This window comes from Mauremys mutica, chromosome 1 (genome assembly GCF_020497125.1).
Source record: "Mauremys mutica isolate MM-2020 ecotype Southern chromosome 1, ASM2049712v1, whole genome shotgun sequence".
Lineage (NCBI taxonomy): Eukaryota > Metazoa > Chordata > Testudines > Geoemydidae > Mauremys > Mauremys mutica.
The window spans coordinates 29,830,649-29,856,964 of NC_059072.1; the positions used below are offsets into that span (position 1 = coordinate 29,830,649).

The following is a 26,316-nucleotide window of genomic DNA, read 5'->3' on the forward strand; positions in this document are numbered from 1 at the left end:
ACTTCTTGAATCTGCAGCTGGGCACAGTTCAGAGCAGACCTGAGGTTGTTCTAAATTATGCTGGTGTGATGGACCAGCCTGCAGCTGACCTTGGGTTCAGGGAAGTGAAAAAGTGTTTTAAAGCCAAGTTGGCCCCTCCCTCACCTTGACTGCATCCAACAGGGCTGTGATGCAACTCAGGATTTGAGCTGTTAATGGGATACACAATAATAAATCTATCGATGATTTAGGATCATTAATTGACAATCCAGTATCTGCATGGTGATCACAAATAGAACTATAAATACATTGCAGAACTATGAAAGTAGAATGGAAGATTGCTTTTCCAATTCAGTGACATTTATAATGCACTTCTGTTCTACAAGAGAAAATATTACCGAATGTAGCCATTAAAATCCTTGATGTTTAAGAATGTCTTCAGTGAAAGAACAGGAGTTTTTAAAATTCTTTCTATTTCAGAAATCTTATCTTCTAAGCCTTTGAAGGGCATATCACAGCTGGGCCTTGTGTCTCTTTTATCTTCTAGATTTGCAGCAAATCTCATTAACCCCTGAAGAGTTTGAGATAGGGTAGTAATTTCATTATCCCACTGATCAAAACAAAGGTGACACCGAGAGCATGTGGGAAATTCTTGTTTGAAGCCTCGACCACACTGATCACAGAGCTTTCCAGTGACACCAATGCGGCAGTTGCAAGCTCCAGTGTCTTTGTCACACTCAGGTTTGCGAGTTCCTTCGTCGTTACACGTACATGCTGCAGAGGGAGGCAGGAACATGACATTGCTTCTTTTAGTTGTTAGTTAAGTTATAGGGATAAAACATGAAAGATGACACAATTCAATACAAATAAACATTTTTTGCCATTTATTGACACTATCGCTGTTGGACCATGTAGGCTGGGATTTTCAAAGGCACCTAAGGGAGTTAGTCCTAAACACTATTGCAATGTTGATCACAATAAGCAAAACACAGTTTTTATACAAATAATTGCTACAGCAGCAGTTCCCAAACTGTGGGTTGCGACTTCAAATGGGGGTTGCATCATCAGCCGATGGGGTTGTGGCAATCCCTACCATTTCGCTCCTCACAGCGTGACCTCGCATGTACAGTGTGTGTGAGGTCACAATGTATGGACAACACCATTTTGCTCTACAAAATTGTGTCCCCCATGCTGTCTGGGATCCTGGAAGGAAATAATTCACTAAAATGGGTTTATACTGGCAAAACTTTATGAACCATTGTATTACAGGTTTCTTTTATGCACCATTATATACTACTATTATCTGACAGTGAGATCTGTCAGGCTGGGCAATAATCTCCTTAGAGAAGGGCTAAATGCCACACCTTGTGGGTCATTTAAACTAGACTAGTCAAAATGCTCTAAAATGTTCCATAGAGAACAATGCTGGAGTTGCATAGACATGGACTTGGTGATCCAACAAGTCTTTTCCAACCCTAATTTCCATGATTCTATGATAATCTTACAGGTGACAAACATGATAAATATTATGTAATGGTTTTTAATCCATATTCCAGAACAAAAGCTAAATCAAAACTATTTCTCTATTTATATGTCTTGTCTGCTATATTCAGATGAAGGGCTAACATTTAAAGACAATATTGTGATTTCTGATACAGTACATCCCCCCCTCCAATAATACTTACAAATACAATGCATCCGTGGATCACCAAAGTAATTTTCCTCACATTCATCACAATGTCTTCCACTGTAGCCTGGTTTGCATGAACATTGGCCTGTGAACTGCAAAGACAGCCTTCAGTAAACAACTGCCAGCAATATGATTATGTATGCAGTGTTGTTGTAGCTGTGTCGGTCCCAGAATATTCGAGACACAAGGTGAGTGAGGTAAACAGAAATTGGTCCAATAAAAGATTCTACCTCACCCACCTTGTCTCAGGAATATGATTTGGAAGAAATAGCACGACCCAACTGAATAAACATTTAATTCAATAGATATATTTTTTTCACTGTGATTTATGACATACAGCTGCACAAAGGATGTAGTGGGATTGTTCACATGCTTTTTTAAAAACAGAATGAGTTACAGGATTGGCCCAAATCTCCCAAAAAATGTTACCATGCTCCAGCTGCTTAGTGACATATGGTTAAAAGTTGGGAAATCACACAGATGGAAGTTGTCATAACTATAAAGGGAAGGGAACAGCCCTCCTGTGTACAATACTATAAAATCCCTCATGGCCAGAGACACCAAATCCTTTTACCTGTAAAGGGTTAAGAAGCTCGTAACCTGGCTGACACCTGACCCAAAGGACCAATAAGGGGACAAGATACTTTCAAATCTTGGTGGGGGGAAGGCTTTTGTTTGTGCTCTTTGTTTTTGGGGGTTGTTCGCTCTTGGGACTAAGAGGGACCAGACAGCAATCCAGGCTCTCCAAATCTTTCTGAACCAGTCTCTCATGTTTCAAACTTGTAAGTAATAGCCAGGCAAGGCCTGTTAGTCTTATTTTTGTTTTCTCAACTTGTAAATGTTTCTTTTTGCTCAGAGGATTTTACCTCTGTTTGCTGTAACTTTGAACCTAAGGCTAGAGGGGGTTCCTCTGGGCTCTATGAATCTGATTACCCTGTAAAGTATTTTCCATCCTGATTTTACAGAGATGATTTTTACCTTTCTTTCTTTAATTAAAAGCTTTCTTTTTAAGAACCTGATTGATTTTTCCTTGTTTTAAGAACCAAGGGGATTGGATCTGGACTCATCAGGAATTGGTGGGGGAAAGGAGCAGGGGCGGCTCTAGGCACCAGCTAAACAAGCAGGTGCCTAGGGCGGCGAAATTTAGGGGGCGGCGAAATGACGGGCATGTATGTGCCCGCTTACCGGAAGAGCGGCGGGAGCTCTTCCCCGGCTGCATAGGACAGGCCGCTCCTCAGCTTGTCCCCGCGGGTGCACACCAAGAAGCGGCCCCTCCTCTGCAGCCGGGGAAGGGCCGCGCTACCAGCTCCGCCAGGGGAGGGGAGGGGGTTGCTTACCGCGGAAAGGCGGGAGCCGGTAGCGCAGCCCTGCGGTGCACTCCGAGAAGCGGCCCCTCCTCTGCAGCCCGGGCAGGGCTGTGCTACCGGCTCCCGCCTTTCCGCGGTAAGCAACCCCCACCCCCACCCCCCAGGCGGAGCTGGTAGCGCGGTCCTGCCCCGGCTGCAGAGGCGGGGCCGCTTCTCGGAGTGCACCGGCGGGGACAAGCGGAGGAGAAGCGGCCCCTCCTCTGCAGCCCGGGCAGGGCCGCGCTACCGGCGCCGCCTGGGCGGGGGGTTGCTTACCGCGGAAAGGCGGGAGCCGGTAGCGCAGCCCTGCCCGGGCTGCAGAGGAGGGGCCGCTTCTCCTCCGCTTGTCCCCGCCGGTGCACTCCGAGAAGCGGCCCCTCCTCTGCAGCTGGGGAAGGGCCGCGCTACCAGCTCCCGCCGCTCTTCCGCAGTAAGGGCCCCCCCCCCAGGCGGAGCTGGTAGCGCGACCCTGCCCCAGCTGCAGAGGAGGGGCCGCTCCTCAGCTTGTTCGCGCTGCTCTCCTGCGGGCAGCGGCCACCCCCCACCCTCCAGACGAACCGGTAGCCAGCTGCGGGCCGCCTCCCTGGGGGGGGGGGGGGGGCTAGGGCGGCGCTGCGCTGCTCGGGGGGCGGGGGCTCGGGCTGCGGTCGGCGCCGCTCGGGGGGAGGAGGGGCGGCGCTCTTCTTTTCTGCCTGGGGCGGCAGAAAAGCTAGAGCCGGCCCTGGAAAGGAGGGGGGATGGTTAAATTCTCCTTGTGTTAAGATCCAAGGGGTTGGATCGGTGTTCACCAGGAACTTGGTGAAAAAGCCTCTCAAAGCTACCCAGGGAGGGGAAGGTTTTGGGGGGAAAGAGGGTGTTCCAGACACTGAGGAATCTGGATGGTGGTAGCGAACCCAGATCTAAGCTGGTAGTTAAGCTTAGAAGTGTTTATGCAGGTCCCCACATCTGTACCCTAAAGTTCAGAGTGGGGGAGGAACCTTGGCAGAAGTGAAAACAAAATAGATGCATGGAAATGCCCTTAGTTTACTGAGATGAAGGATTTCACATGTTCCAGACCTCATTATTGACCTCTGAGAAGATAAATGGTAGACGCTCCTAAACTCAGCTATCCCCGGCTATTTTCTGCCCATCTGAGACAGGGTTTTTCTGTTATATATAGCAAATTTGCTTAATCAAATTCTTATTCCTTCCAGGCTAAACTACTGATCTTTAGATCCCAGTTTCAGGATACATTAACTGTAACTTAGAATCTCAAGGTTATATTGTTCAAATTATCCCAGAAAACATATTTTGGAATTCAAACAATAAAATTCACCTGATTAAATTAACTGGTGAAATCTGTACTAACTATCTAAAGGTTAAGATCTAATTTGACTAGGAAAAATTACAATTCCAACAATTAAACTAAAGAACAAACAAACAGAAAACTCTTATAAAATAAAATCTGAAATTCTTTTAATTAGATAAGATCCCACTGCCATGGAAGTCAGTGGCCAAACTCCCACTGATTTCAAAGGGATCAGAATTTCAACCACAGATTCAGCCTTGGAAAAACTTTGGATTTTTCCAGACCCCCCTGAGCCCTATGAAGTACATATAGATTAAATATGATAAAACATAACTCATTTCATGATAAGATATAAACAAATGACATGAATTCAGTCTGAGAGACAAGGTGAGTGAGGCAATATCTTTTATTGGACCAACTTCGGGGAAAGGTACTCCCAGTGGTCACAGCAAAATGGGAGGTGGAACGGATTGTTTAGCCACAAGTAGTTAACATATTGTGAGAGACCATTCAAAGTGAAGTGGCCCTTTAACACCTCTGCAGTCAAAAATGTTACCTCACCCAGCTTGTCTCTCTAATATCCTGGGACCAACCTGGCTACAACAACATGACTTTAGTTACTACCACATGCAAATAAATACTTAAAAGGACACTGTCAAGGTTGCCGTTGAGTTCAAAATTTGACTAATTCTTTCCCCTTACACACACTTATAAAGGCATATAGTCCTTGTGTGCCATTTCCACACAAAATGCTTCAGTGCTCCATTTCAGGAAGATACATGAATGTAAAGAGCTCATTGTTCATGAGCAAACCTGCCATAACAAAACAGCATGTATTATATGATGCACCCAAACAGAAAAAAAAGATAAATTAATTTGTGACAGCTTCAAAGAAAGCTAAGAAATTGTCTAAGAAATTGTTATTAACAATGAGAAAAACAAAAGATTTTGATAATTTATGAGCAATTCTTTGACCGTGTCCTTTCAAAATGTCCCTGTAACTTCAGACATTACATCTCCCATCTAGCAGAGTCGTTATCTTGCCTGATTGCACTGGTTACTTTGAGAGTTTCTTGGGTTACAGTCACAGAATTGACATCCTATTCCATGAGACATGTTCCAGTAGCCAGAAGCACACTGGTCACAGGTAGAACCTATTACATTAGGTAAGCAAGGGCATACTCCAGTCTTTCGGTCGCACAGGCAAACTCCATCTCCAGGTGGACATATTGCTGGGTTCACACCTGAAAAATTGCAAGTACACCCTGGAAAGAGAATGCCAGTTATTATATTGGGTAAAATAAGAGAATGTTTAAAATACATTTAATAACTTTAATTCTTGTTTCTGTGTGAAGGGAACAAGTTTTTGCTTCTTTTCTTAGAGCATAGAACTGTACTGCATCTCATTTCATAGTGGACTCTCTCATATGAGCCATATACACTGGGAGGAAATCTTGAAGAATGACTAGGAATGGCAATTTAACTAACAGTGCTAACACAATTAATGAGTATTTGTTCAGCACTTTGAAGATAGTGTTATATAAATTGCTCAGTTTCAATCATGTGTCTTATCAGCCCTGCAAAAGCCAACTCCTCTGTGTACCATGATTTCTTTAAGGCAGATCTTAGTTCTTGGTGGTAATATCTACTTGCAATTGAATTGTTTACTTACTTCTGCAGTTCTGAAGAAATGCTGACCCAAAGTAACCTGGTTTGCAGAACTGGCAGTTTGGTCCATGTGTGTTGTATAAACATTTTAAGCATTCTCCTGTAACCTTGTTACAAGATTCTGGATCTGTCGCATCAATATTATTATTGCAGGAACATGGCAAACACTGAGCCCCTGGTCTTCCTGGATTCCCATAGAACCCATTGGGGCACTCATCACACCGATTGCCTGCCAGAAAGGAAGGCAAAATCAATTGCTGAGTGCTAGGAACACAAATGAAATCATCTTTTGACAAAACTGTTTGACAATTCCTACTGCCTGTGATAACCTAGATTTAGATGTGAGTTTCTCAAGTAACCTTATATTATCCAATTGGACATTGTTGCATTTGAGTTGTACAGTAGGTTAATATTACATGTACCACATTGGCCAGAGGCTGGAAATGTGCAGCCCTCCCCACCACAACATCTCTTACCAAGGAAGTCCCAGCTAACTTTATTTTCTGTTTTAAGCATTCATTTAAGGTAACTTTTTCCATCTCACAAAAATAGCTGGTTTCATTCTGATGGACAAAGGAATGGAAAAGCACTTTCATTTCCCCCGTGGAGATTAAGACTAATTTGACACTAAGGGCTTGGCTACACTTGAGAGTTACAGCGCTGGCAGTGGCTTTACAGCACTGTAACTTACTCCCTGTCCACACTGGCAAGGCACATACAGCGCTGTATCTCCCTGGCTACAGCGCTACACGTACTCCACCTCGACGAGAGGAATAAAGAGAACAGCACTGGTGCTGCAGTGCTGGAGTGCCAGTGTAAACAGTGACTAATCTTACTACGCTGTAACTGACTTCCGGAACCTTCCCATAATGCTTTTAAGTAAAGATAACACTCTTTGTTTGTTGTGATGCCTCTCTTTGTTTTGTTGTGAACTCGGGGCTCCCGGAGCTGCTTATCTAAAAAACAAACAGAGCTACTGTTTGCAGTGAATGAGCAGAGGCAGGGGGATTCCTTTGGAATGTCCACAGCTAGTGTTTGCTTGAGGAGAGAAACAGCGTGGCGGGCGGGGGGGTGTCCGTTTCGGAGCAGCTACTTATCTGGTCTGTGAGGAAAAAAACAAAGAAGGCTATTTGCATTTAGTGAGTGAGAGAGGGGTGGGGGAAGGGGTCGGAACTTGCAAGGCAGGGAGCTGACACAGTGTCAGCTCCAAAAATCCACTCTCTCTCTCTCCCCCACGCTCCCTGTCACACTCCACCCCACCCCCCTCTTTTGAAAAGCATGTTACAGCCACTTGAACGCTGGGATAGCTGCCAATAATGCACCACTCCCAACACCGCTGCAAATGTGGTCACACTGCAGTGCTGGTAGCCGTCAGTGTGGCCACACTGCAGTGCTTTCCCTACACAGCTGTACGACGACAGCTTTAACTCCCAGCGCTGTACAGCTGCAAGTGTAGCCAAACCCTAAGAAATAGAGTCAAGTTGCTACAAAAACAGCAACATGTAAAATAACCCAGAACGAAACCACCCATTTGCAAAACAATAGTTAGAAGTAAGAAAAAACCCTGCGGTGATTGAGAGATCAGGTCAAAACTCACATATAAAGAGGTTTTCTCTTATGGGGCAGCATTTTAAACCAACATTTTCAAAACAGTTCACTACTTTGGGTGCCTCAGTTTTTGGGTATCCATGGCTTGTTTAGTTCAGAGAGGATGAGCACCTGCAACTCCCATTGACGTTAGCTCAGCAGCACTGAAAATGGGGTCCGAAAGGGCAGAGCCTCAGCTAGTGTAAACTGTGCTCTATTGACTAGTGTAAACTGTGCTCTATTGACTTCAGTGGAGCTATGACAATTTACACTAGCTGAGGATCTGCCCTAAGAGTCACAGATTGAGCAGCCGATATTGCAGCACACTTTCGCAAATCTGAGCCTTAATGCATAAGGAGTTAATAGGAGGACAGACAATAGGTTTATCCAGTAATAAATGAAAGTAGAAATAGATTAATTTGCTTCACTGAGTCCAGTTTTCTTGGGTTTCTTCTGGTTTCCTTAGTTGCTTGTTGGAACATTAATTGCAGAACTATTGCTTTCTCTGGGTGGTCAGTTACTACATGATTTCCCCCTCTGTCCCAATAAACCAGACACTAGCCTTATTTATCTACCTTATTTTCATTATTCCACTCTATCGTTGAGCAGATGGGTGGGAATTGGCTGTAATTTTTCAATCTTTCCTTAAGAACTGTAATATGATGAAAATTAAACTATATGTTTCATACCTGAGTAGCCCTCAAGACAATTGCAGACTAATTGCAAAGTGTGAGGATCTTGGTAACAGGAATGTGCAAAATATCTACTGCTTGCAGGTGACTCTGGACACATACATGGGCGACAAGGGTCTCTTGTGAGAGGATTTCCATAATAACCATCGACACACCTGTCAAAACAGTCACCACAGAGCTACATTAAACAATCCTCGTGACAGATATGCCTCTCAGTCCATGTCGATAGCTTGGTTCATGTTTTAAAATATGACAGCACTTGTCAATATAATGCTACTCCCATTATTTGGTACAGAAGTGTCCAGGCTTGAAGAGATTAAAGGAATTAGAATCGCTGCTGTATTCCCCAAACACGGAGCAAATTACACATTTTTTGTTAAAGGGGCATTGCCAAATAGTTCTGGCTCAATCATCCACCTCCTCAGAGACCCTTTTAGTCTAATTGGTAATGTAACATTTTCTAAATGTATATATTTTAAATTTCCCACACCATCTCTGATACACTGAGTAACTGTTATTTATAAAGGACCCACCATATTTTTGCTCTGCTACTTCTAAGACAGCTAGTCTACCAGCAGAAATCAACAAATAGCCTAAGGGTCATATTGTCTAAACCATTTTCTAGCAGAACTCCCCATAGAATTCAAAGGGAAGTTCTCCTTAAACTGAATGGGCGGAGATGACTCAGCCAAACTAAACTAATCAGCCAACCAACCCTATTACTGTTCCAGAATTATACTGACATCACTTCTGTTGCTGCAAGAACAGACAAAAAGAAGAACTATTTCCAGCCCCATTAGAAACACATGGGGGAAATAATTTGTCATTCATATGGAAAAGCTACAAACCAGCAGACAGAGAACTGTTCATTTAGGCTCCTCAAAGATTATTGCAAACACAAAGTATGAGAACAAGTACTGAGAACTATTGTTTTGGAATTTTTTTTTTAATAATTGGTAGGATTCACAATTCTAAGATATATGCAGCACCTTTCACATGCATCAAGATACTGAGGGCTCAATCTTGTGAGGTGCTGAATGCCTCCTACCAGGTGCTGGAGTCCATTTTGGTCAATTTCACAGTCACTGGATTTTAAAAATTGTAAATTTCATGATTTCAGATATTTAAATCTGAAACGTCAGGGTGTTGTAACTGTAGGGGTCCTGACCCAAAAGAGGGTTGTGCAGGAGTCGCAAGCTTATTGCCGGACGATTGCAGTATTGCCACCCTTACTTCTGTGCTGCTGCTGACGGCAGTGCTGCCTTCAGAGCTGGGCTGCCGGAGAGCGGTGGATGAAAGGTTGCTGGACGAGAGCCCAGCTCTGAAGGCAGTGCCGCCGCCAGCAGCACCATGGGATGGTGTGGTATGGCCACCCTTACTTTTGCACTGCTGCCTTCAGAGCTGGGCCCTCGGCCAGCAACCACCACTCCCAGCTACCCAGCTCTGAAGGTTTGAAATGACATTGCCTCACACCAAAAGATGCATATCAAGCTATTCACTAACATTCAGACACACTTTCTAGATGACAGCCCTTGCATACCTTTCACACCTACTTCCAGTTGTAAACCCGCTGCAGCTAAGGCATGCACCAGTCACTGGGTCACAAAGCTCTGCGTAGCCATTACATGGACACGGGCGACAGTTGGGAAACCCAAAATACCCAGCCAGGCACCGATCGCAGCATCGACCATCAACCTCTCGGCGGCATGAACACTGTCCTGTCAGCTGATCACACAAAGTGCTCACTGAGCCTTGAGGATGGCACTCACATGCTAGAGAAACACAAGAAAAAGGAGATGCCGTGTTATGGATCAGCTAAATTCTAAATGTATTTTCCTGAAACTGGTCACCATCTGAGGCCATAAGACTGAGATGTGGCTTCACTTAGATGCAGGGGCGGCTCTAGGAATTTTGCCGCCCCAAGCACGGCAGGCAGGATGCCTTCCGTGGTTTGCCTGTGGACGGTCCGCTGATCCCGCGTGCCTGCGGGAGGTCCTCCGAAGCCGCGGGACCAGCGGACCCTCCGCAGGCAAACCGCCGAGGGCAGCCTGCCTGCCGCCCTCGCGGCGCCGGCAGAGCGCCCCCCGCAGCTTGCCGCCCCAAGCACGCGCTTGGCGTGCTGGGGCCTGGAGCCGCCCCTGCTTAGATGTGCAGAAAGGGCTGTAAGGGGTCAGAGATGATTTTTTATTTTATTACTGTAGGTTCATGCATGTCAGTGGCTGGAAATCCCCCAAAAGTTTGGTGTGCATAAGCTTATCTGAACCTCTTTGGCCTCCAGAAGCGGGCTGTGAATCACACGAGAAGAGCCTTCTAATAAGTCTTCTGGAATTGTCTGTTTCCAGTCAGGCTGGAATTACCATCAGAGCAATAATTTTTTCAGCACTTCCATTTCCATTCCCAGCAGGAGCCAGAAAGTGCAGAGTCATATGGAAGTGGGGGTTGGGAGGAAAGCTAATTGTGCTCCTTGAATCTCAAATGAGGTTCACTTGGAGGGATGGGTAAAGATTCAGTTTGCTTTTATATGAAGCACCGTTTAATGTTCACTGTTTAGTACTTACAGTAACATCCATGGAAACCAAAACCAAAACTTCCTGCAGAACATCTGTCACAACAGCGGCCTGCAACATTAGGCTTACATTGACACTGGCCTCCAAGTTGACTGCAGCTGGAGCTCAGGGACCCTTCTGGATGGCACTTGCATGCTGTTGGCAAGAAAAATTCACACACACATAATGAAAAATGAAGTTAACTATTTTCATGCTTTCCCCCTCCTTAGCAGGTTTTATACTCAGAGTTACCAGAGACGTGCTAATTGAACAAAGCAGAGTCTGAGTCCCACAAACAGGGGGGTTATCTGCCACCAAATTATGTGCTTTGAACTATTTGACAATGTTACATTAATGATGATCTTATACCAGTCATCAACACGAGCCTTAAAGATCTAATCTGGATCTGTAAAGTTCAGGATGTTGCAAAATTTGGATCCAGATATAAATATGCTCAAAGTTTGACGTGTTTGGTTAAGGTATAATACTTTTGAAGAGAGATTTGCTAATGTTTGGACTTTGAACATGCTCACAAATCCATTTACAAACATCAACTAATGGAGGTGGTAATAGCAAATCATAAATCATTATGATTCAGCAAAAAAAAAAAATGAAATACCTTGATAATTACATCGCTTGTGGTAATTCTGCTTTATGTCCTGGCTACCACCAGGGAGAGCAGAGTAGACATGAGTGAATTATTTGTGGCAAGTAATGTACCTGATGAATGTTCACATTTTTGTTCACCTTAATAGCATTTGTAGGCCCTAGCTGCAATGCTCATTTTATGGGATGCAACAATTTTTCCCTCATAATTTAACCTACACTATACATGGTGGAATAATATGTAGCAGATAATTTATTTGATGATTTTTTTTTCTGTCAGTTGTGTATAAATTACTTGTGAATATTTTCCCCATTATTCAACTAGCTCTATGTGTGAGAATTAATCTTTCTCTCTTTCACAGATACGCATGCACGAACGCACATGCACAGCCACCCACAGAATGGCAAGGAATTTTTAAAATGGCAGAAATATTTTCTGGTTTAGATTGAAGAAAGGGTGATATTTTGAGCCTATTTTTTCTGAACTGGGTTGCTCATTCTAAGCAATAAGACATTTGTTTGAAGGGCACACAATACTTTTCAGTGTACTGAGCAAGACAGGGTAAGTATGACTTGTGGGTATTTTCGCAGCACTTGCTAGCAGCCACCAGATTAGGAATCACTGTTTCAGCTCAAATTTATGAGTCTTTTGGCTGCTGCCACAGTTGGACAGGGCAGTGTGGGTGAAAGGATGGCAGTTGGGCACCAATCCTAGGCTCTGATCATGCAAACAAACAGTTACACATATGCGTCACTTTACTGCCATGAGTAATCCCATTGAAAATAATATAACTATTCACGGTAACAAAGTTAAGCCTGTGCATAAGTGTTTCCAGGATTGAGGCCCTAGAATATAATCACTACTGATTTTTTTAAAAGTAATGAAGAGCTGGAAAATTATTGCTGATGAAAACTGAAACATGTTAGCTTTTCCAGCCATATTTGTGACAAGCCTTTTGGAAAGGATAGCATAGATACCGTGGTTTCCCATTAATAGAAACTATGACTTTTATAGCGTGTAAGCAAGCAGTTGTTACAATAATACAAATAATAAATAGTAATAATAATAAATGTCATTAACTCTCTTTTTCTGATAGCCATCCCCTCAAGAGCAACAACGACACAGAGATGAATAGACAAATTCAAGTATAATTCACAGAAGAGCAAATACACAACCGGAAATCCAAGGACACATTGAAACTGAAGTCCAGTATTGCATCAAAAGAAAATAAATAGTATACTATGTCAGTGATAATCAGGAATCAAAACCACACTTTGATAATGCAGCAATTGCCAAAAAACTTGTTTTCTTTCAAGTTTGCTATGGGCACAGGAGGGCATGTTGAGATTACAAGACACTATGTGGGGGTAAATGCACAACTGTCTTACTATATGTCCCCTAGTGGCTACCCTGACCAGTGGCGCTAAACATTCACAGCTCACACTACATGGCCAGCATTTGATTGCATGCTCTACCTGCTGTAAACCCATGACTGCTACAAATCAGATCCTGTAGCCAGGGCCGGATTAACTCTCCTGTGGGCCCAGGGCTAGTAGATTTTGTGGGAGCCCTGTACACAAGTCTTTTTCCTAATTTAAAACAAAATGATCACAATTATGGCATTGAGGCTATTAACACTATACTAAACTTGCCTTTTAATTAACATAAAGCCATTCTGTGGTTACATTTCAGTCTTAAAACATGCAGAATATAATTGTTATTTCAAAATAGCCTCCTTCTTCCCTTAGAACAACTGCTATATTGGTTTCTTTCTGGGAGGGAGTTTGGGTGCAGGAGGGGGCTTCTGGCTGGGGCAGAGTGTTGGGGTGCAGCATGCAGGAGAGGGTGAGGGGTGCGGGCTCTGGGAGGGAGTTTGGTGCAGGAGGGGATTCTGACCTGGGGCAGGGGGTTGGGGTGCAGGAAGAGGTGCTGGGTCAGGGAGGGAGTTTGGTGCAGGAGGGGATTCTGACCTGGGGCAGGGGGTTGGGGTGCAGGAAGGGGTGCTGGGTCAGGGAGGGAGTTTGGTGCAGGAGGGGATTCTGACCTGGGGCAGGGGGTTGGGGTGCAGGAAGGGGTGTGGGCTCTGGGAAGGAGTTTGGTGCAGGAGGAGATTCTGACCTGGGGCAGGGAGTTGGGGTGCAGGAAGGGGTGCTGGGTCAGGGAGGGAGTTTGGTGCAGGAGGGGATTCTGACCTGGGGCAGGGCGTTGGGGTGCAGGAAGGGGTGCTGGGTCAGGGAGGGAGTTTGGTGCAGGAGGGGATTCTGACCTGGGGCAGGGGGTTGGGGTGCAGGAAGGGGTGCTGGGTCAGGGAGGGAGTTTGGTGCAGGAGGGGATTCTGACCTGGGGCAGGGGGTTGGGGTGCAGGAAGGGGTGCTGGGTCAGGGAGGGAGTTTGGTGCAGGAGGGGATTCTGACCTGGGGCAGGGGGTTGGGGTGCAGGAAGAGGTGCTGGGTCAAGGAGGGAGTTTGGTGCAGGAGGGGATTCTGACCTGGGGCAGAGGGTTGGGGTGCAGGAAGGGGTGCTGGGTCAGGGAGGGAGTTTGGTGCAGGAGGGGATTCTGACCTGGGGTAGGGGGTTGGGGTGCAGGAAGGGGTGCTGGATCAGGGAGGGAGTTTGGTGCCGGAGGGGATTCTGACCTGAGGCAGGGGGTTGGGGTGCAGGAAGGGGTACGAGGTGCAGGCTCTGACCGGGAGGCACTTACCACAGGCAGCTTCCAGCCAGTGGTGCAGCAGGGCTCAGGAAGGCTGCCTGCCTGCCTGTCATAGCCCATGCTGCTCCCAGAAGCAGCCAGATGTGGGACGTCTCTGCGCGCCCCTGAGGGGAGGGGGACAGCATGTTTCTATTTGTTGCCAGCGCCCGTAGGCACTGCCTCTGCAGCTTCCATTGGCTGGTTCCTGGCCAATGGGAGCTGCGGGGAAAGTGCTGGGGGTGGAGGCAGCATGTGGAGCTACCTCTCCCCCCTTGCCACCAGGAGCCGCAGAGATGTGCCAGCAGCTGGCCATTTCTGGGAGCGGCATGCGGCCACAGCATGCAGGCAGCCTGCCTGAGCCCTGCTGCGCCGGGCCCCCCCTTAGCCTGAGGCCCTGGGCTGCAGCCCCTAAAGTCCCTGTGTTAATCTGTCCCTGCCTGTAGCCACTAGTTACTTTACCTTTTCCTAGAGTATCCCTTTGCCCACATGCAACCACCATATAGTTGCTTCTGAGGCCATTCCATTCAAAGAACTTGTTTACATGGGGCTGCTGAGGTCACCAAGCCTCATTGCCTCAGGAACTAAGAGTCCCCAAATCTCTCCCAATTTAGGTCATTAAAAAGGCCAAAGAGTTCATATTTTATACTGAGAATCATGTCAGAATAGGGCGGTTACAGTGATCTTTAAAGATACCACAAGTATTGTCATTTTTAATGTTTTTGTGCTGTAAGAGAGAGACCGTCATATTTGTTCAGTGCTGATGCAAACAGCTGCTAGAGGAAGCCATGTGCAGGGCACGACAAGTTTTATTAGTCCTACAAAAACCAGGAAACTATGCAACATGCTCTGGAGTGCCATCTATTGGCACTGTATTTATTATCTATTTATAGCGACGTAGATATAGCGCACGCCTATAATAATATTCTACCGAGAGCATGTAAACCAGAGGTTCTCAAACTAGGTGTCGTGACCCCACAAGGGGTCGTGAGGTTATTACATGGGGGGGTCGCGAGCTGTCAGCCTCCACCCTCAAACCACACTTCACCTCCAGCATTTATAATGGTGTTAAATATATAAAAAAATGTGTTTTTAATTTATAAGGGGGGTCACACTCAGAGCCTTGCTGTGTGAAAGGGGTCACCAATACAAAAGTTTGAGAATCACTGATGTAAAGTCGACCATCGGTGGAAGTGTCTATACCATGCTGTTAGTACAGATACTTACGAACTGCTCCATTGTGAATACGAGCTGACATGCTCACTATGAGCCTTGCACACACTTCAGGTAGAATATGAGGTCCAACTTCTGAAGCAATTTCGACGCAGTGATACTGCTGGTACTCATCTAGACCTTTTTGACTGCACAGGTTCTCCACTGAACTGATTCTGGGAATAAGTCCAAGCTTTGGAGTCGACAAAGAGAGGAAAGGGTGTTCAGAAAACTACAGTTTACCGAACTCTGCTACTTCAACTCTGCACTTCATGGTTGGAAACCCTGAGCTCAGCCATTGCTAGAGTTCCATTTTACTGTTCCAGCACCCAAATCCACATTGATTCTAAAGTTTTGGGTGTTGCCCTAGATTTTGAGATAAATGAGTCTGCATTATATATATCTAGAAAACCAAATAATGGTATGTCCTCAGAATGAGGTTTGTACAGAACTGCTGCTGAAGTCAGCGGTAGCTGCATTTATGAATCTAGAGGCAGGATTTGGTCAACATTTGTACATGCATTTTTGAAAGAGAGAAAAGTAGTTTGAAGAACTGAAGTCCAAACTTGGTCATTCTCCCCCCCTTCCCCCGCCCATCAAACTCAGTTTTACGAAGATTACCAGAGAAACTAATGCTAAAGTATTTTAAAATTTTATCTGGAAATGAGCACAAACCAAATACCCACCTCCAAACTTCCTTGAAACTTGGGAAAAGTTTGGATATGAATTTCAAGTGTGACTCCCAGCTCTGCAATGAACCATTCCAAAACTCAAATATGAACACTTCTGGGAAAATTCAGATCTAGATTTAGATCCAAACTCCAGGATCCATCTCTACACACATCCAAGATTTTCCATGAGGATCACACATATTAGCTTAGATTTTTTAGAAAAGCTGTGCACAAAGACCTGTGTGCATTTACCCTACTAATGATTGCACTTTGTCAGTAAACGAACAAATGATCAATTATACAACCAACCGGCTAGTAGAATGTGCAGTTACTGTGTCTGGACATACAGTTATAATATTCAGACACAGAAATTAGTACACAAATACAAATCTGTATTTGAACATGAAAATATGTACACCCAATACAAATTAGTGTAACCACAAGCATGCTTTTCTGATTTTTTTTGCTAAAATTTGATTTTAAATGGTTAAAATAAGAGTTCTAAAGGCTGTTCACAAAATATTTTGAATATACCTCTGTCAAGGAGAGTGAAACAGGTATAAATATTATTAAAAGGAAGTATGTAACACGATTACTTACTGAATCAATCAAGATGTATGATATAGTCTTTGGATCAGAGGCAGAAGGCTGTGATAAATAAACATCTACAAAATACTCTACTCCTGGGTCTAAGCAGACAGGAGTATGCAGAAGTGCAATTCTGTTTAGAAGGAATAAATACAGGAGTCAATGTTTCTTTATCAGAAAGTTAATAAGTATAAAGTATTTGCTTCAGAAAATATTTAAAGGATGTAAACAAAGATTTGGATAAGTCTTCTGTGTTCACATGCCTTATTATCAATGGGAGATACATACACATGGTCAGGAGAGACTAGATCCTTTGTGGGAGTTTGAGATGGAGGAGTATGCAACTGACTGGGGCTCCTATGTAGGACAATAATACAAATAATAAATAATAATCTGTTTGGTGGCTTAATTTCATCGAAATAAGTGACAACCATTCGGTCACTGTAATGATTCACTGTAGAGTGATTTTTAAGACGATGAACTTTTAAAAACATTCTATTTCTTGCTGGTATCCCAGTCCTGGATCTGCCATGAGCAGTGTTCACCTGGTCATTCTGAGGATATTTGTGTAACTCATTATTCACATTTGTGCACTTCCTACCATTCTTTGGCTGAGACATTAAACTGAAGTTGTTTCCTTCTGTTAGCTATGGAAGTGCAAGTTAAAAACCTTAAGGCAGTTCTGAAAATTGGGGTCTCTTGGCCAATATTTCATCTCTTTAATGAGGTAGGTTCTAATGCCCAACATTGTGTCTGAGTTATTGGTCCCATAGCCAAAAGGGTCACTGTCAGGAGCTGGGCCTGCATTCCTTACTCAGGCAAACCTTTGACTTATGTGGAGTTTTGCCAGAGTCAGGACTGCTGCATCAGGCCCTCAGATTGCATCCTAATGCTGTCCGGTACTTTGGTGTAGCAGCAATGTGAAAGGCCACATGCCCTGTTCTAATTCTGAGTATATTCCATTCATATTCTTTGCTACAAAACATCTTTGAGAAGAGCATTTGAACACTGAATATTTAGAGTTGTAAAGAAGGTAACATCCTCACCTCTTTGTAGCTGGCAGAGCCAATGCGTGTGGCTCTTGCAGAAGTGCCTTGTTTCTGCAGCGATCACTTGTCAAAGCACCAGAGGGGTTGACCGCAATACTTCCTATCCAGTCTTCTAAAGACTATACATTTGGGAAGAAAGTTGTGACAGTTTTCAAAAATACCTGACAAATTCTCTTTTTCTCACATGCACATCAACCTGCCAATGTTACTGAGAGCCAAGCTAAACGATAACATATTGCAGTAATAACCACCACGTTCCCTTTTTGTTCATTACATGATATTTTTTAGAATGTTCTTTACTGAAAAGTACAAGAGAAAAACAATGGTTTGTATAAGCCAAAGAAGTTAGAAATGGAGGGTCAGCTCTTGAACTGGTGAAAATGGGTATAGTTCCAATAAAGTCAGTGGAGCTGTGCCCATTTACACCAGTTAAGAATATGTCCCAAGAGATTATAATACAGAGTTCAGCACATAACTTTGCTCAAATTGCTAGTAAGTAAAAATGAACTGAGATAACTTTGTAATGAGATTCTTAACATTCTAAATGAATTGTCTAAATCTTTACCTGGGAAAATTTATATCATAGCAGCACAATACAAAATCACAGATTCATCCAGAGCCGATTCTTGCACTCTAAATCAATGGGAGTTTTGCCTGACTCAGAATGACAGGAGTGGATCTTGATGTAGATTAGTAAACTGTTTAAAGTAGAACAGTCATAACTGATAACCTGAATGGTGTTGTTACTGTAAATATCTGAGAAGTGAAGGAAAAAAGGATGTTCTGCTGGGCCATGTACAGATGAGCAACTCACATGCGGTTTATAGGAATAATTGCCAATGGTTTAATCACATCTAAAATGATTATGCATTTTTCATGTGTCAGACATGTGGGCACAAGACAAAGTCAAATCAGGGGACACAGATCAGGAATTCTGGAGGGTGAGGTCTGCCTAGAAAATACTCCCCAGTTCTGGTTCTGTTTTGTTTTATGAATGACAATGGTATGTGGTGCAGGGGGATCATGTGGGGTCAGTGGTGTAAGTAGAATCCATTTCTGACCGGTACGGGGGGAGGTGCACCAGCTAAAGGGGACATGTGGCCTCCCCACGTGACTGTCCATGTGACTCTTCCCTGCCCCGCCCCCAGCCCCGAGCCCCATGCTCTCCCTTTTCCCTTCCCATGATCCATTACCTGGTGGGGGGCGGGAGGGCTCTGTCCTCCTCCTGCTGTGCCCGAGACTTCAGAACCGCAGCAGGGAAAGGAGCAGAACATGGGGTGGCAGCTCCTTCGGCGCAGCTCTCTCGCCCCCAGCCCCTCCCCCTGCCCTTCCACTAGGGTGACCAGGTGTCCGGTTTTCAGCCCGAACACCCAGTCAAAAAGGGATCCTGGCAGTTCCAGTCAGCACCGCTGACCAGGCCATTGACTGTCCGGTTGGCTGCGCCTCGCAGCGGGGCTGGCAGGCTCCCTGCTAGTCTCTGTGCCGTGCGGCTCCTGGGAAGCAGTTGGCATGTCTGGCTCCTAGGATTAGGGGTGACCCAGGGGGTCTGCATGCTGCCCTGCCCTCCGCCCACAGGCACAGCTCCCACTGGCCAGGTCAGGGCAGGGGACGAACTAGCGTGACTTGCGAGCACGCAGCAGGTGGCTGTTGAGGGGTCGTGGCGCACGCCTCTCCCACTGCTGCCAGCCCTCTTCTCCTCCTCATGCTCCTCCTGTGGCTGGGCTCGAGCTGTGGTGCATGCCCTGTGGTGAACCAAGGTCTGTTGCCCCATTGCTGGCACCCATCTCCGAGTGCTGGGAATGGGGCTGCTGGAGGAGATGGGAAGAGAACGAGATGAACCCAGCACCCAGTCCAGCCCAGCAGGCTTGGAGAGTTGAGGGCAGGCTTGGCCCGGCAGCACCACAGCACCGCCTTCACCACAGCAGCACTGCCCCCGACCCCAGCCTGGGACAGTCCTCCTGAGTCTGCCGCTGGCCCCAGCACCCCTGGATCTGGACAACTCCTCCCCCCCAGCCCTGCACCCCCATCACTGCATCCCTCTCCGTCCCAACCCCTCTGCACACCCATACCCCTCACTGTATCCCTCCCCAACTCCCCACACCCCCATACCCCTCACTGTATCCCTCCCCAGCCCATCCCAGCCCTGTACCCCTACAGTGCTCTTCCACCTCCTACCCCTATGTCCCTCACCCCCACAGCCCTGCACCCTATTCACCTCCATACACTGCTGCACTCCCATTACGTCCCTATACACCCCTGTGACCCCCACATCCTCCTGCATCTGTAGCCTTCTGCCTCCCCCTGCATCCCCATCCACCCCACATACCCCCTCCTCTCTCCTTCACTGCTCTCTCTTGGCCTCTTTCCCTCTCCATCCTCTCGCCTCAAGGGAACACATATGTGTGTGTGGGGGGGGAAGGGGAACCCTTTGCTGCCCTCTCAGAAGGACAGTCACAGTGTGTGCTCCTAGCTAGCATGTGCTGCCTGCCTGTGGCAGCATATGCACTAACCAGCTGTGGTGCATGAGTGGGTCTGGTAACCGGACCCTTGTCCTAGTGCTAGGTTGGTTATCAGAGCCTGTTGATGCATAATTACTTCCCCTCTACAGGCCACTATGAAGCACATGGCAGGTTTTTGGCCCTATATATTCTATTTATGGGACAAAAATATGATAGAATAAGGCTGATAGTTTTGCTCCAAACCTTTGTAGAAATCAGCCCCATTTGAAAACAGATGTGTCAGTCCAAAACTCTTGTGATATTACTGCTCTGGAACAGCATCTCTTAGGAAAGTATTAAAATGGTGAATTAAAAGTCTGAATTCAAATACCTCAGGTTCATAACGAAGAGCGATATCAAAGTCCATTGCAAAGGGAATGTTACTGATAGTAAATCTTAATCCAGCGCCATTCAGGACACGGGCAAAGCCAGGACCTGTCCATGTGACAGGTTTGCCAAGGGTGGGCTCCCTGAAAACAATATCCAGAGCAGAGTTCCTCCCAGACTGAACTCCACCCTGCAAGGAGATAGTGACATTGTGAACAACAAATACAGGAAAAAGATAGGTGCTTCTGCTGTGCAGATTCCTAGTTTCTGCAACTAGTCAGCATCATTTTGTAAACACGCTGAAGATCTGGTCCGCTAAAAAAACTCATATATATATAAATTAAAGTTATAGTCACACCTAGAAAACCTCTCTTACTCTTTGTCTGGGGATTGTGGGAGCTTCTGGAAGTGAGGCTGTGTCTGTTATGTGCTTTGTGCTCTAGCTGGGTTTCTGTTAGGCTGCTTGGTTTTGTTTTGTTACTTTCTGTTTCTTTGTTTCAGGGGTGTTATTGGTTCCTCCCCTTTTTTCCTTGGGGTGAGTGGGTGGTTTTCTCCATGGGGTTCACTTCGGATGGGTTTAGTGGTTTGACCTGCAAGCATGGGGTTCGGGGTGTGCCTGCTGTCTCCTGCAATGCAGAGGATGTGTTGCTGAGCGTTTGGTACGGTTATTGGCTGTGCTAATATAAAATCTGTCTCCTGAATGAGCAAATCTATAGTGACTTCCCTGGCCCAGGAGCAGTTTGTGAATCATTTGGTACAGTAGGGACTCGGGGTCAAGGAGTCTTTTGTTCAAGTATTTCCTTTGTTTACTCCTGTTAATAAAGTAGTTTTTTCCAATGTCCCCCCTTCCTTCACAATGAGACATTGGTATCTGCTCGCTCCCACCATGGGAAGATAGTTTCTGCTGTTAGGATGATTCTGTTACTCTGCAAGAACCTAGATGTGGGGCATGTTGTGTCATTCTGCCACCAGTTTTACATGGTTCAAAATAATCTGGAACAGCCCTTGAACCTAGTTTTAATGCACCACATAGATTATACAATCCTTGCTACCTCTGAAAACATGAAATGTTTCTAGTCTGGTGACCCTGGTCATTTGAGAGGTTCCTGCCCATGCACTGCTGGATATGGGATCCCTGGAGAGAATGTGGAACCCCAGGATAATGGGCAGGGGGCTTGGACATCAAGGGACCAGCAGGAAACAGAGCCTGTATCTGCACTACCAGACTCTATTCCTCCCTCACTGTAAGTGGTCTGCCATTGTCCAGGGAGCAGCACCCCCCCAAGGACATCTCTGTTGTGCCCCCATCATTTGTGCAAGGACAGAAGTGAGTCCTGGAGGAGCAATTCCCTGCAGAGGAAGCAGAGACATGCTCTAGAGATGGGGGTGAAGAACAGACCAATCAGATGGATTTATGGAGAATTATTTCTAAAAGGTCTAAGACTTTGGAAGCCCCTGAGCTGCTGGGAGTGGCTGGAGATGGAGCTGTGTGCCCTGAGAAGGAGGGTAGCCTTGCACTGGGAGGCAGCGCCATGCTTGAAGCTCCCAATGAGGTACTGTCTTCCCTTGGCACGGTGAGTCCTGAAGCGCCCACTCCTGCATGGTTGCACTTATGGGTCCCAGCCTAAGGCTGCACTGCCTACCACTCATAGAATCATAGAATATCAGGGTTGGAAGGGACCTCAGGAGGTCATCTAGTCCAACCCCCTGCTCAAAGCAGGACCAATTCCCAACTAAATCATCCCAGCCAGGCCTTTGTCAAGCCTGACCTTAAAAACCTCTAAGGAAGGAGAGGCTTAGAAGGACATTCCACCACCTCCCTAGGAAACCCATTCCAGTGCTTCACCACGCTCTGAATGAAAAAGTTTTTCCTAATATTCAACCTAAACCTCCCCCACTGCAACTTGAGACCATTACTCCTTGTTCTGTCATCAGGTACCACTGAGAACAGTCTAGATCCATCCTCTTTGGAACCCCCTTCCAGATAGTTGATAGCAGCTATCAAATCTCCCCTCATTCTTCTCTTCTGCAGACTAAACAATCCCAGTTCCCTCAGCCTCTCCTCATAAATCATGTGCTCCAGCCCCCTAATCATTTTTGTTGCCCTCCGCTGGACTCTTTCCAAGTGTTCCACATCCTTCTTGTAGTGTGGCGCCCAAAACTGGACACAGTACTCCAGATGAGGCTTCACCAATGTCGAATAGAGGGGAATAATCACATCCCTCAATCTGCTGGCAATGCCCCTACTTATACAGCCCAAAATGCCGTTAGCCTTCTTGGCAACAAGGACACACTGTTGACTCATATCCAGCTTCTCGTCCACTGTAACCCCTAGGTCCTTTTCTGCAGAACTGCTTCCTACCCATTCGGTCCCTAGTTTGTAACAGTGAATGGGATTCTTCCGTCCTAAGTGCAGGACTCTGCACTTGTCCTTGTTGAACCTCATCAGGTTTCTTTTGGCCCAGTCCTCTAATATGTCTAGGTCTCTCTGTACCCTATCCCCACCCTCCAGCGTATCTACCACTCCTCCAAGTTTAGTGTCATCTGCAAACTTGCTGAGAGTGCAGTCCACACCATCCTCCAGATCATTAATGAAGATATTGAACAAAACCGGCCCCAGGAACGACCCTTGGGGCACTCCACTTGAAACGGGCTGCCAACTAGACATGGAGCTGTTGATCACTACCTGTTGAGCCCGACGATCTAGCCAGCTTTCTATCCACCTTATAGTCCAATCATCCAGCCCATACTTCTTTAACTTGCTGGCAAGAATACTGTGGGAAACCGTATCAAAAGCTTTGCTAAAGTCAAGGAATAACACATTCACTGCTTTCCCCTCATCCACAGAGCCAGTTATCTCCTCATAGAAGGCAATTAGGTTAGTCAGGCATGACTTGCCCTTGGTGAATCCATGCTGACTGTTCCTGATCACTTTCTTCTCCTCTAAGTGCTTCAGAACTGATTCCTTGAGGACCTGCTCCATGATTTTTCCAGGGACTGAAGTGAGGCTGACTGGCCTGTAGTTCCCCGGATCCTCCTTCTTCCCTTTTTTAAAGATGGGCACTACAGTAGCCTTTTTCCAGTCATCCGGGACCTCCCCCGTTCGCCATGAGTTTTCAAAGATACTGGCCAATGGCTCTGCAATCACATCTGCCAACTCCTTTAGCACCCATGGATGCAGCGCATCCGGCCCCATGGACTTGTGCTCGTCCAGTTTTTCTAAATAGTCCCGAACCACTTCTTTCTCCAGAGGGCTGGTCACCTTCTCCCTATTCTGTGCTGCCCAGTGCAGCAGTCTGGGAGCTGACCTTGTTTGTGAAGACAGAGGCAAAAAAATCATTGAGTACATTAGCTTTTTCCACATCCTCTGTCACTAGGTTGCCTCCCTCATTCAGTAAGGGGCCCACACTTTCCTTGACTTTCTTCTTGTTGCTAACATACCTGAAGAAACCCTTCTTGTTACTCTTAACATCTCTTGCTAGCTGCAACTCCAAGTGTGATTTGGCCTTCCTGATTTCACTCCTGCATGCCTGAGCAATATTTGGGGCAATAGATATGCCAGCTACTCCCACTGAATTTTTTTTTCCTGCATGAATGATATGAATGTTCCAGTGGTGGCTCAATGTTCTTCTGAGCTGGTTGAGTCTGAGGAAGATGAAGAGGACAATGATGATCTCTGACTTCTCACTGGTTCCAGATGTCCCAGTCAGTCAGCTACATAGGAAGGGTGGTACAGCGAGAAGGAGATTAGTGACTTTTTGGATAGCACTAAAGGAAAGCAGTGAGTTGAGTTTTTTACAGTGCTTTGTTCACTCAGCCGCCTTTGTCTTGAGAGATACCTTGGTTGATTGCAGGAAACTTTTCCGTCTCAAAAAGTTGTTGAATAAAGTGAGGAAGCATGCAGGGGTTGTGACTTTCAGAGACCTCCGTGACTTCAGCCTGCTGTGGTCGGGAGCTGCAGGGTCCCCCACTTCCAGTGGGAGCAGGAAGCTGTGGGGTACCCTGGGAGCCTCTGGAGGCCCCTGGAGCTCCCAGCTGTGGTGGGAAGTGGGGGAATCCCCAAACCCCCAGCTTCCGCAGGTGGCAGGGGAACCCCCAAGCCCCCGGCCGCCGTGGACAGCAGGGGAACCCCCAAGCCCCAGCTGGCAGAGAACCCCTGGCTGCTGACAGGGCAGCCACTGAGCCTCCAGCCACCTCGGGCAGCAGGGGAATCCCTGAGCCCCCGGAAGAGGACCCCCAAGTCCCCGGCCATCATGGGTGGTGGGGAAATCTGAGCCCTCGGCCACTGGCGGAGGAACCCCCCAGCTCCTGGCCAGGGAATTCTGCAGCTCCTGGCTGTGGCAGGGGAACCTCCGCAGCTCCCGGCCCGCTACTGCTGGGGGTACTCTGCAGCTCTCGGCCCCCATGGGCAGCAGTTGACCCCCAAAGCTGAAGGTGGCAGGGGTACCCTGTAGCCCCCAGCTGCTGCAAGCAGCTCCCGGCCCCCACTTCAGGCGGTGTGGGGACCTGCTTCGCTTAATCTTAATCTTAATCTTCGCTTAATGTTTAATGTGCTTTGCTTTATTTTATTCATGCCTTTTTGCTTATATATTGCAATTTTATAACATTTTAAAATACCTTTAATCTAATTTTATGTGAATAAAGGTGTCATCTCTCTCCATCCCTTTCTCTCTCTGTTTTCTAGATATAACTATAATCTATTTTAAAATACGTTTAATAGGCTGTTTAGTCACAGACACATTTTTCTAGCAGTCTATAATCCGTGACTGCAGATGTTTATAATTGGAAAGCTGACAATGGCTTAAATTGCAATGACACTAATAGGTATGATGCAAGTATCCATGTAAGTCTCAGAAGTTGAAAATGAGCCTCCTTCCTTGTCACATTTTTCTTTCTAAATAAATGTCTGAATTTAAGCCTACAGCTTGCCCACTACACATGGCAAAATAAGCCTCTGTGTGTGTGTGTGTGTGTGTGTGTATGTATGTAAGAGACAGAATTATAAAATATCCAGCCCAATTGTATATGAACAACTGAATTAATGTATCAATGAATTAATGTATTCCATTTGCATAAGGATTCTTATACACAGGCCTGTAAATTCCAATTTCATAATCACCAATGGTTTAACCCATTCCCTAAACCAAAACTCTTGTTGCAATATTAAACATTAGCAGCATTTGCTACAAGTCTTTGTTGAACGATTACTGTAGTATCAGTTTACCTGTTCCAACCCCGGTTTTCTTATGCTTCGTTTCTTGCTCCTGTTTAATACAATATTTCCATTTTCAATGGTGAAATCATATTCTTGCTGCTGAAAATAGACATCACACCTTGGTAAAGCTTTTGGTTTAACCTGAAAAGCAAAAATGGATGATTTATGTGACAGCGCAGTTTGAACAACCTTTAAGCATATATGGCTACGTAAAAATGAAAATCCAAACAATAGGCTATAATCTCTCTTGGAGTAAATGGGTGCAGCTCCAAGAATGTGGCCCAATAAGCATTGAAAATGTCTCTCTTTCACAATGCATGTCTTCACTACAAAAAAAACTTGAATTAGCTAACTTGGGTTGAAACAGCTGTGAAGACACAGCACCTCAGCTTTTAACTTGGGTTAGCAGCTCAAGTTCAACCCCAGAGTCCCCCTTGAGTTGCTAACATGAGTTAAAAGCAGAGCTGCCATGTCGTCACTGCTGTGTAACCCTAGTTAGCTAACTTGAGTTAAGAACACGTTTTTATCTGCAGTGAAGACGTAACCACTGTTCCAACTAGCTTTTATTGCCACATTGACAATTGACATTCCACACTTTGTCCCAGAAATCTGTTTTCTATTTCATTACTGGAACATAGGTTGATTACTGCTTGTGATTATATCTGAT

At 45.8% G+C, this 26,316-nt stretch overlaps 1 protein-coding gene across 1 annotated transcript in view; it reads right to left on the reverse strand.

Moving 5' to 3' along the window:
• Positions 1-26,316, reverse strand: part of LAMB4 (laminin subunit beta 4) — an 80,630-nt gene that overhangs the window by 18,815 nt on the left and 35,499 nt on the right. The window contains exons 14-25 of the mRNA XM_045030359.1: positions 25,659-25,790; positions 20,439-20,624; positions 17,607-17,728; positions 16,573-16,693; positions 15,317-15,494; positions 10,809-10,952; positions 9,791-10,022; positions 8,248-8,405; positions 5,976-6,200; positions 5,348-5,568; positions 1,665-1,761; positions 378-753 (exon numbers count right to left, since the gene is read on the reverse strand). Of these exons, the coding sequence (XP_044886294.1) occupies positions 378-753; positions 1,665-1,761; positions 5,348-5,568; positions 5,976-6,200; positions 8,248-8,405; positions 9,791-10,022; positions 10,809-10,952; positions 15,317-15,494; positions 16,573-16,693; positions 17,607-17,728; positions 20,439-20,624; positions 25,659-25,790 (2,192 nt within the window). The remainder of the gene's footprint in view (positions 1-377; positions 754-1,664; positions 1,762-5,347; positions 5,569-5,975; positions 6,201-8,247; positions 8,406-9,790; positions 10,023-10,808; positions 10,953-15,316; positions 15,495-16,572; positions 16,694-17,606; positions 17,729-20,438; positions 20,625-25,658; positions 25,791-26,316) is intronic.